This window comes from Notothenia coriiceps, unplaced genomic scaffold, assembly GCF_000735185.1.
Source record: "Notothenia coriiceps isolate Sejong01 unplaced genomic scaffold, NC01 NC01_scaffold00004103, whole genome shotgun sequence".
NCBI lineage: Eukaryota > Metazoa > Chordata > Actinopteri > Perciformes > Nototheniidae > Notothenia > Notothenia coriiceps.
This window is the reverse complement of record NW_011336804.1, coordinates 87,004-98,605: the sequence shown is the minus strand read 5'-3', so window position 1 is coordinate 98,605 and position 11,602 is coordinate 87,004. Positions and strand designations below refer to the sequence as shown.

Genomic DNA, 11,602 nt, shown 5'->3' with positions numbered 1-11,602 from the left:
GCGTACGTCGACCGAAGGTTAGCTTCGTAAATCAGTCTGTGGACCGTTAAGCTAGCTAGCTACTGATCTTTCTCGAGATGTGCTCCGAAGCGAGAAGAGGTGTTTGAATGACGCCTGCGTCGTGGCGCAAGCTACTTATAGAGTTGTTGGATTCCCTGACGTTGGCGTCAAGATCACCAGCCAATCAGGATTGGCGTAATGAGATTGATGCTTCTGGTGCATACGCGTTGAGGCGCATCCCATAGTGAGACATCGAACGGAGTGTTATGAATGAGAACTACCTTTCATATTAGCTAAACAGAGAGAACATCTTTATAGCTACTTGTATAAGGAAAGGGAAAAATGAAGTAGAATGTGTGTTTACGTAACATCCGCTAAACGTACACTGAGGAGAATGAGAATATAAATATGAAAGCGGAGATAGGAAGAAGGCCAGATCCAGACAGTGGGGTTTCCTTGTCTCTTGTGTATTGCTGCTGAAACCCCGTCCTCTGAAAACGATCTGCTTTCCCTTGCAGGCAGAGGATCAAACCTCCCTCAGGGCTTTAGATATTCTGACTTCATTTCTGCATTCTTCAATTCTCAATAACAAATAAATCACAAAATCTGAGTTCATGTTATTACTCGGAGTTTAGAGGGAGCGATTTAGTTAATATAAGACTGTTTCATACAGAGTCCCTAAAGGCACACTTTTCTTTTTTTAGAAATGCAATTAAATAAAATAAAATAGGTCAACGCTGTTTCATGATTGCTCTGACTCCAGATAAGCGTATCTTTTGTTGCTGCCGTTATGCAAATGAGTCCTAGTGCTGACAGTGGCCATGATATCTGTCTCCGGAGTTTGAACCAAGAGTTTCAAAACCAACACACATTACAGCCATTTAGAATTATAAATCACGTATTAAAAATAATAATTATGAATCCCCTTTTTGGAATAATAGCTCTGAAATGTATATCTGCTGGGCAGGAAATGGTGTTATTTAATGTCCCAGAAAAGATCAGTACTTTTATTCATACACTCAATTTTATGATGAATTTATCCAAGCTTTGCACATCCCAGGATATAAATACTATGCAATATGGATGGTATAAATCATCTTGAGTTATGGATCTTAATGCACTGCCTTCATGTTCACAGGATTTAAACAAACGGAAAAGTGAAGAAAAGAGCTGACAAGGTAGGAGCTGATACAAGGAAACTGCAACCCACTGAGCAGATAGATTATACAACTTAAGCTTTGTGTTTTGTTTTTTCATGTAAGACTATTTTATCTGGAGTCCCTGAAGGAACATAGAGAGAAATACAAACTAAGATTAAAACAAAATGTAGGAAATTCAGTTCATTCTTATTAATGCAAAACATTGAAAAGATCAATGTTCTTCCTGACACCAGATTAGCAATAGTTTGATGCAAAGTTCTGCAGCTGCTAACGGAAGGTCTGCCTCCGGATATTTTCTTCATACTTAAGCTAAATCAGTTAATCAAGCTAACATGATATTAGTTTGATTGTCAATAAACAATACAGTTGCTTTCAACTTAAAAATAGTTGTACACATTCAAAATACAATGTAGATGATTTATATAGTACAGTTTGCATAAAAAAAATATTTACAATGGGAAACAGCTTTAAGTGCGTAGCATACATGTAGCAAGTTAGCTTTCAAACTGTGTTTATATTGTACAGACTAATGGTAAGATTTAAAACATTGATTGAAAGATAAATACATTAGATAAAGCTGTTTTCATTTTTGAAAAAAAAAAGAAAAAACTAACATTCCGTTGTTCCGTGTCATTCTAAAACATTCCGTTGTTCCGTGCCATTCTAAAACATTCCGTTGTTCCGTGTCATTCTAAAACATTCCGTTGTTCTGTGCCATTCTAATGCTGCGTTCACATCGGACGCAATGCGGTGTTTGGGGGCGGCGCGATTACATGTAAAGTCAATGCAGAGACGCGGATTCGCTCCGACGGCGAGCATGAAGCGGTGGACGCGGCGCGAATCACGCGATTGAGGCGATTGAATGGTGCCGCGTCGAACGCGAGAGTTCAATTTTTTCAACTCGAGCGTCAAATTCACGTGACACGTAAGCCAATCAGCGTTGGGATTCCCTCTGACGTCCGTCTGACGTACTGCTGTTGATCAGTCGTAAAGATGGAAGAGAAGATAGTTGTTGCTGTGAGTGGGTTCCCGGAGATAACAGCGTGGGAGCAGAGGTGAGAGTCCAAAACAATAAACATTTGATGAATTATAAAGATCTTTCCTATATACACTGATCCTTATGAGGCAGTATTTCTTTTCAAACACTGCCACTTTCTGTGATTTCCCTTTATTGTACCCATTGTTAATTTTTTCAAATTTATTATAAATTTTACTAATTTCATGTTTTAACAAGGGAAGTTTCTACTAGTTGGTACCGTCATATTTAGATAATTTTTAAGGTTTAAATTGTCACGTATTTAATTAAATACTTAAAGCTTGAAGTCTTCAAGAAGACGACGGCAACGTCAGAACCTTCCCCCTTACCTTCGTCCGAAGCCTCCCTTACGAGTAGAAGACTCTCACCACGCCGTCCGTCTCGTGGCCTTGGGGCAGAGTCCCGGAGTCCGTCCGCAAGTACGTGGAGTGAAAAGTAACAGTTGATGTTAAAGGACCGGAAAAAGAAGGACGTACTGTTCTTCGTTTTATCGTAACAAATATCACCTTCCAATGTCGTTACGTATGGTTATGGTTATTTTACGTTAGTTTTGACAGTAAATGTATGGGGAAAGCACGAGCGATGGGGTTGATCCAGGACGTCCCGTAGTCGTCCCTGTCGTCGTCCCAGTAGTCATCCCTTGTCCGCGTTCCCGTTAGGTCATCCCTGTCGTCGTCTCTATCGTCGTCCCCGTAGGTCGTCCCTTCGTTCGTCGTCCCCGTAGTTCATCCCTGTCGTCGTTCCTGTAGTCATCCGCTGGTCGGGCGTCCCTTCGCCGTCTCTGTCGTCGTCCCCGTTAGTCGTCCTGTCGTCGTCCCCGTCGTCGTCCCTTTCGTCGTTCTCTGTCGTCGTCCCCGTAGTCATCCCTGTCGCGTCGCGCCGTCGTCGTCCCTTCGTCGTCTCTGTCGCGTCCCCCGTCGTCGTCCCTTTCGTCGTCACTGTCGTCTCCGCCGTCGTCGTCTCTGTCGTCGTCCCCCGTCGTCAGTCCCTGTCGTCGTGCCCGTCGTCGTCCCCGTAGTCATCCCTGTCCTTCGTCCCTGTCGTGTCTGCTGTCGTCGTCCCGTAGTCGTCCCTGTCGTCGTCCCGTCGTCGTCCCTGTCGTCGTCCGTAGTCGTCCCTGTCTCGTCCTTGTCGTCGTCCTTTCGTCTCCTCCGTTAGTCAGCCTTGTCGTCGTCCCGTCGTCGTCCCTTTCGTCTCTCTGTCGTCGTCCCCGTAGTCGTCCCTGTACGTCGTCCCCGTTCGTCGTCCTTTCGTCGTCTCTGTCGTCGTCCCGAGTCATCCCTGTTCGTCGTCCCCGTCGTGTCCTTTAGGTCGTCTCTGTCTCGTCCCGCGTAGTCATACCTGTCGTCGTCCCCGTCGTGTCCTTTCTGTCGTCTCTGTCGTCGTCCCCCCGTCGTCGTCCCTGTCGTCGTCCCCGTAGGTATCCCATCGTCGTCCCTGTCGTCCGTCCCCATAGTCATCCGGTCGTCGTCCGCTTGTCGTCGTCTGTCGCGTCTCTGTACGTCGTCCCGTAGTCTAACATAACAACATCAAGGAACTCTCGTTTATATTATTACTCTATCATATTACCTTGTCCGATTACATTGAAGATCTAAAACACTCTATGTTTGAAAAAATGTTACGTGAGACCATTAAATATTAATGAATAACTATTTTAATTCGTCAATATCGGAACTATAAGTAGAACTTGAAACTAAAAATCGTAAAAAAAACATCTATAAGGACATACTGAAAGGATACGTCACACTTACTTACAGAGGTGAAGCAGTTGTGTTGGGCAGAGGGCACGACGAGGGACACGAAAGTGCCAGGCATGGAGACGTCCAGGACAGAAGGAGCTGGGGCTGTGGATATACGACCACAAAAAAAGAGCCCCATTGTTTACCCACTCCTTCCTGTCCTTGGCGCCTCAAAAGGTGAACAATAATCCAGGGACGACGCCTTGGTGAGGAGGATAGGAAGAGGAGAAAGGAAGAACTGTATCCACAGGGACTCCGGAAAGGTGAAGGAACGCCGTATGGGAAGGAGATGTTCTTTTTGCAAAGTGTGGTTGCGCCGGTTGAAAATTGCAATGTTAGTGACGGCAATTTTTTTTGGCCGCCAACTCGATTGAACCAATTCACGATTACATAACAACCAAATAGACATTAGTTCGTTTGTTGCCTGACATATAAAAGATCATTGAATGGTCTAACGGATGAAGGGAGCGAATAAAAGGAGGTACGCTCGAGAAAGAACAACACCAGGGCCATCTATCATGCGTGTANCTAAGTGGCTTGACCTAAAGGTCCCATGTCATGCCCATTTCCACTGATCATAATTCCATTGTTGAGGTCTACTAGAATAGATGTATATTGTGCAATTTTCCAAAGAAAATTGCACAATATACATCTATTCTAGTAGACCTCAACAATGGAATTATGATCAGTGGAAATGGGCATGACATGGGACCTTTAGGTCAAGCCACTTAGAAAGAGTTGTTCGTAGTACTTTGTAAAATAAATAAATAAAACAGATGTGAGAAAAAGGGGTGAGGCCTGACAAATGGGGTTCAATTCTATCCTTTTAATAGATAGATAGATCATAGGTACTTTATTGATCCCAATTTGGGAAATGTTTGCATTGCAGCAGCATAAAAAACAAGCCAATAAGAGAAATTAAGACAAGAAATAAACAGTCCAAAATATTTCTGAAATAGATATAAAATAGCATTAAAGTTAAAACATATATATATATATGGAAAATATACATGTGGAAATACAACTATCCAGTAACAAATATAATGCAGGATACTATTGTGCAAGAAATTGATTATTCAATATTAAATTGAATAATGTACACAAATGTGTTGTAGTTCGAGTAGTTAACTCCTAAAACATTGCAAAAAGGTAATTAGCAACTGGAATGACTATGCAAATATAAATGAACATATCACAGATAGTTCACAACTCCCCAACATGTATTGTGGCATGTGACGTAACCCTTACCGATCTGCTCCAGCAGGTCCCTCATCATCTCTGCCCTGGCCCATGGAGGACTTCACATATCGCGAGGCTTTCTCCACATAGCCTGGAGGGTTTGTTGTCCAATTCAAATAACTACTTACTCTGTTCATTGTGTATATTATTCAAAACAAAGCAGTCAAAATGTTGGAAGTCTTCATGGACAAGAAATAAATCCACTTAATGCATTGTAACTAAAAGAGTATAGACCAAATAACGGTAATGTCGTATAATAATGTATAGCTAGCAAAGACATTTAAAACATCAGATCCACACATGAGGTTTTGTGTCAACCAGGAAGTGTTTTAACGTCATCAGCGTGACGGATCATCATCTGACCAATCATCGAAGAGAAAGCGGAAGTGTCAAAGAAGCGAGAGGATTCCCTCTTTCTACTTCCGTTTTCAACTGCACCGAGTCACACAGTAAATACGACCTTCTCATTCGGTATTTATTCATAGACTGTATATGTTTGTTCCCCATAAATAAATGCACCACAACAGTGTATTGCTGCAACGCCAGAAAATAAAAAAAACGGATCATGCTATTACGTGAAACTTTGTTATATCAAGATATTTTTGACGTGGTTACATTGAAGTTATTGTTAGGCTATAAAAACACTATCATGTTACAGCTTTTCTATAATATATAGCGTCTATCTTGTTAGAACATGAAACTTTACGTGTTTTTGTTTGTACGTATCCTAAAATAATCAGTTGCTCTGTTTTGTAGTATGTGTTTGAATATAAGTAACGTAGTTTTGTTCTATCAATTGCTGACAAGATTTCCCCCACAGCCCCAAACAACAGTATTGTCATTTAGAAAAAAAGAAAACTGGTGAAAATTCCATAAAATTGCAATATTTTCAGGCTTCAAATAATGAGAAAACGTCATTGTCTGTACAAATGGGTATAGTTTTCTTAGTGTTGGCCGTTTACGTTGCAATGTTTATTTATTGTTAGTTAGTTTCTAAGTTTGCCTACATTAACTTGTGATACCTGATTTTAATATTATTTTCAAAATGTATATTATATTATTCGTTAGTGCTCTAAAGAACAGTATTCATTTACACGAAACTCAATTTGGGACCGGAACTGTCTTGTTCATGTTTACTCTTTGGCTGGTCTGCAGCCTTTCTATATATACAGTCTGTTTGCAACAACACAGTAGATTTTTTCGCTTTAACAGTAAGGTCCTGCACCTCTGAAAGTCTGATTTTACTTTTACCTTGAATTGCAGTTATGGCTGATGTCAGCAAAACTGAAAAGGTTCAGTTGCACGTGCCAGATTTAGAGGAACTACGTGGTGGTATGGACTTTGATACACATGCATGTTTATGAAACAGAATGTTCATTAAGAGTGTGTATGCTAATAGTAACGACTTATTGTTGGTTGCAGTATTACAAGCAGGCCTGGAAGATAACTTTGCTGAAGTTCAGGTGAGTGTTGTGGAGTGTCCAGATCTCACCAAGGAGCCCTTCCAGTTTCCTGTGAAAGGTAGGAACATCAGAAAAGAACACTGCATTCTACAACAGTGTGCAGTTAGTAAAATAAAAATATATACACATTATTTATGTAAGTGGCAGAATATCAATGCACTGTGAAAATCAGATCCCCCATGCATGCCCTACTATGTTTATTTTGTCAATTCATGCACAATTTAATACACCTAAGCCTAAGCTTTTGCATCACTTCCATTTATATCAGCCCCTCAAAGTTTTTCATATTCTTCAAGTATGGATGTATTGCACATGTTTTTTTTAACATGAGATTTATTTGTTGTCGGGTTAAAGATATTATTGGATTGATTATTACAAAAAGTGAAATGGTTGCAAAATGAAATCCGTCAGAATTGTGAAGTCTTCGCGTACTAAAATAGAAAAGCACAATATAATAATGAGCAAACTATTACAAATTACACAATATGATAGACAGTATGAAAACTAAATGTATCACAACTATCAACCTGATTATTTCAGCCGCTGAAGAGATTATATTGATTTCTTGCAAAACCATTGGATGACTTAAAAAACCTTTTTTTCCCAACAAATAGTGACCCGAATAATCTCATAACACTTGATTTCTCATTAAAGGACATTTAAAATGTAATGAGTAATGTATATGTTTATTGAAAGTGAGAGACCTATCAGTTCAATTTAGTTTAATAAGTGTGCTGTTTGCAGTGTTCAGATGCAGGTTTTCAGTTCAACAACCTCAATAAGTTGTGTCCATGTGCTTTTGGTTTTCACTTACCATCACCTCTGTCCTATCACTGCAGGCTTGTGTGGTAAGCCTCGGATCACTGATGTTGGTGGTGTGCCATACCTGGTCCCCTTGGTTCAGAAGCACAAGGTAGATTTAATGAAAATATTGCATGGAGATAATGATCATCAGCCTGTGGTGATGTGGTTTTTACAAAGCCATCTGTCCTCATTCCAGGAATACAACATGAACACCATATCGAAGGAGCTGGAGCTGCCAGGAGCCTTCGTCCTCGGCGCAGCAGCTGCTCCCTCCAGAGTAGTCGGAATGAACGCAGAGGTTTACTTTTTACATCAAATCACAAACTCTGGCTAATATACATTCACTTGCTTTCTGAAGGGTGCAGCATTAAAGTTATTTCCCCTAGAAAGGAAGCCCCAGATATCATCTTGCACAACATGCACAAAAATAACTTGTCAAAGTGGCAACAAAATAATGAAAACAGTCAGATATTTAATTTTTCATGTAAACCTTCTTTACCAGGTTGTCTTATTACAAAGCAAATATTGGATTAAGGAAAGTAAAACGTTGGGTGGTTGTGAGATTGAAGAACTTTATACTAGCATGTGTCACTTGCTATATTACACAATGGAAAAATAGAAAGACAAAAGCACTTGGGGAACGTCAAAACTCGTTTTTTTCTGACTAAATATTCTCATGCCCAGCTGATGCCTCTGGTTCTGACCGAAGCGGAGGGACGGCCTGCAGTGAACAGCAGCTACTTCGCTTCCATCAATCCCGCTGATGGCCAGTGTCTGCAGGAAAAATACAGCAACAAATTCTCTGACTGCAACTTTGGACTTCTGGGCAATCTGTACGCATGTGAAGGGAAGTCTGGAAAGGTACTGTGTCTTATTTGAACAACAAATCATCTAATCATGTGGAAATCCTTCAAAAAGTCATTTTTTTACTACTTTTGGCAATAATGAACACAGGTCAGGTTATATATGAACTTAAACACAATTATCTGCAAGTTAGTACCCTCGCTAATGTTGTTGTGTTTGAACTTCAGCCCCATCAAATGTGTGCTCCCAATATTTAGTAGGATAAACATTAACAAAAGAGAAGTGACTGCACATGCTGAGCTGTCATGTCCTCTTCACCGGTGTCTCTGCAGGTTATAGAGGTGAAGGCCAAGAAGAGAACCGGGGACCACAGCCTGGTGGCGGCCATGAGGAACACTCTGGAGAGTCACTACCCTGAAAAAAGCCTGGCTCTGGGAGGAACCTTCATCATCCAGAAAGGGAAAGCTAAAATCCACATCATGGTACATTTTGGACTTGATACAAGACACATGATTTAATGCAGTTGCCAGTGGTTCACAATACTTACAATACAGTATAACGTAATAGTAACAATTCTGAGGTTTTTGTATTTAACTTGAACTCTACCCCAGTACAATTCAGAGGCAAATATTTGACTTTTTACTCCACATTTACTAACTTTTATTTGTAAAGATTCTACAAAATATTACTAATTAATAAAACATGTAATCAATACATTATTTATGATGTGTTATTATAGGTTAAGATACACTTTATTGATCCCTTAATAAAATGCACAAGATACCTCGCAGTATAAATACTTAATTGCATCATTAATTATAATCCAAAACTATAATTTATATTATTTTGAAAATGGCTGTTGAGCAAATAAGATACTTTTTTGAAAATGTAAGTATATTTTTATTTATTTCAGTTGAGCCTTGAATTTAGATCTTTTCCGGTTTATTCTCATTCTTGTTTGCAAATACAGTTGTACATTTGAATGCAATCTCTCTCATCACTTAACACCCTTCTATAATAAGAATACATAATAATACATAAGAGACAACACAAATAATTACCGTAATTTTCGGACTATAAGCCGCGCCTTTTTCCCTATTTTTCGACGCTGCGGCTTATATAACGGTGCAGCTAATCTATGGATTTTTACAGCTAACGGCCAACACCTTTAACTCTATGGGCTCTATGGCCAGTCCGCGGACCCCCACCTTTAAGCGGCGGGTTCCAGCAGGAAAAGCTGGAGGCCGGAAAAGAGTGAGACAGGTAGCGCGCAAAAGTAAAAGTGGAACCGAGAGTGGTATGCAGCTGCTGCGGCTTATATTCAGGTGCGCCTTATAGTCCGAAAATTACGGTACCTATTCTTTAAGCTCTGATGCTCTTTAGACTTAACTTGTAACCCTTTGGTATTACTTCTTATGCTAAGTTGATGATCTGAATGCTTCTCCTACCTCTGATAACTAAACACATTGATTTAATTCCCTGTATATTCTCATGGACAGCCTAGAGAGTTCTCTGCCTGCCCCCTCGACACCAACGATGACGTCAACAACTGGCTCAAGCATTTTGAGGTCCGCGCCCCCCTCATCTGCCAGTCAGTGCTGGTATCCAGAGACCCTGTGAGTAAAGCAAACACACACATCTCAGTGAGGCGAGGACACAAGATGAGCATCAGCCGTGCATTTAAAAGTAGGCTGCGTTGTATTGGTTCTTCTCATGTGTTTTCTGTGTATGTACCCAGGGTCTGGACCTGCGCGTGGAGCACACACACTGCTTCAGCCACCACGGAGAAGGTGGCCACTACTACATCGACACCACTCCTGACAGTGTGGAGTACCTCGGCTACTTCATGCCTGCAGAGTTTGTGTACCGCATTGACAGACCTAAAGACACCCATGAAGTTGGAAGAGATTGAAAGATGGATGAATGACTGTGGGCTCCCCCTCAGACAAAACCTGGAAACCCCTCCCTTAGGTGTACTTTCTAAGCCTCATTCCTTTAAATTCATCAACAATTGATTCAAGATAATCCGTTTGACTTTACCTTAAACCAAATGCTTTTATTAGTTTCTGGTTCTGGGAAAATAAGAAAACAGTACATATCTCCCAAACTACTGGACCACTGGACTTGATATTTCCAACATCACCCATGTGTGTGCTATTCTATTTGAACTAATTTCAACTAATGTTTCATTTTTTAATGAATTAAAAAAACTTTGAAAACCCCTTATCTAAATTAATCAAGCACTGTGTGATTTATATGATGTATGTATGTACAAAATAACAAAAAAGTAAATTTTCCTATAAAATAGGCTTAATTTCTATAAATCTTTGCCCTCAAATTGCATCTCTAAAAAATGTCATACATTTCTTATAAACAAAATCAATACATTTCATAGTAAAAAATATATTTGGATTGACTGTTTTTCACTGAATGCAGTAGTGTGTGTGCATCACTCATTCCCTCAGAAATCCAATTATAGTATATACAGTATGGGACCATGAACTACATGCCAATTCATCATGATAACACATTGTGCAAACGATGTCGATGAAATGTTTGCACAGAAAGAAAACACACCCTCAGTCCACCCATGCTGGTGTTTTCACGTAATTGCTTGATTAGGCTTATATTAGGGAGAATGTAAGTGTTTACAGAATATGATTGGCTGATATCTCGATCTTTAGTTGCATATGTGAGGTGTGATAGCAGAGGTCTAATCAGACACCTGTGCTGGTACTTAAATAGCCATGAGTTAAAAAAAGAACCTTGTTTTTCCAACTTGATTTTCACATTTTCTCATATTTTATGAAGCAAAACAATTAAGTGTCAACCCTGGATGCTACGTTATTACTGTCTATAGAAAACAAACATGGCCTTCTGGTACAGTTACATCAATTATAAAAGGGCGAGCAGCAGCAGCAGCAGCAGCAATATTACATTTAGTCATTGTTGTAGTGAAAACGGTGACCATTGTATCATGGGTATGGAAAATTGCCCGAGACACACAATTAAGCAACAGCATGAGATTAACACATGCACAGACAAATATTCTAAATAAATTACAAATTAAATAAAGAATAGTAACAGAGTAATAATCATTTAAAAAATAAATTAAATATTTAAATAAGGAGAGACACTACAGACAAGCATTAATTTGACTGGGGGTTTATTCAAAATGTGTACTTTGCATGATCAAATAAATGGTAGAGACCTTAATACGTAATAATAACAATTATTAGTTTATTTTCTAAATAAGGCTGTGTTTCTCTAGCGTTGAAACAGCGCCCTCTCCTGGCCAGAGCAGGTAACACATCATTTCCCACAATGCTGCTGCCGCACCAGCCCGGAAGTAAGACG

General features: G+C 39.9%; 1 protein-coding gene across 1 annotated transcript; it reads left to right on the top strand.

Annotated features, from left to right (window-relative positions):
* The first annotated feature begins 6,342 nt into the window (after nt 1-6,342).
* On the top strand, nt 6,343-10,466 carry cunh11orf54 (chromosome unknown C11orf54 homolog). The gene is made up of 8 exons (XM_010767233.1): nt 6,343-6,506; nt 6,597-6,695; nt 7,477-7,550; nt 7,638-7,739; nt 8,126-8,302; nt 8,578-8,727; nt 9,745-9,861; nt 9,984-10,466. Exons 1-8 carry the CDS (start codon nt 6,440-6,442, stop codon nt 10,155-10,157), a joined length of 960 nt encoding a protein of 319 aa, XP_010765535.1. The 5' UTR covers nt 6,343-6,439; the 3' UTR covers nt 10,158-10,466.
* Nucleotides 10,467-11,602: the final 1,136 nt, after the last annotated feature.

Coding starts and splice junctions, on each gene's coding strand:
- cunh11orf54 (XM_010767233.1), top strand. CDS start 6,440: ATGGCTGATGTCAGCAAAACTGAAAAGGTTCAGTTGCACGTGCCAGAT. Junction 6,507..6,596: donor TTTAGAGGAACTACGTGGTG/GTATGGACTTTG, acceptor TGTTGGTTGCAG/TATTACAAGCAGGCCTGGAA. Junction 8,303..8,577: donor GTGAAGGGAAGTCTGGAAAG/GTACTGTGTCTT, acceptor GTGTCTCTGCAG/GTTATAGAGGTGAAGGCCAA.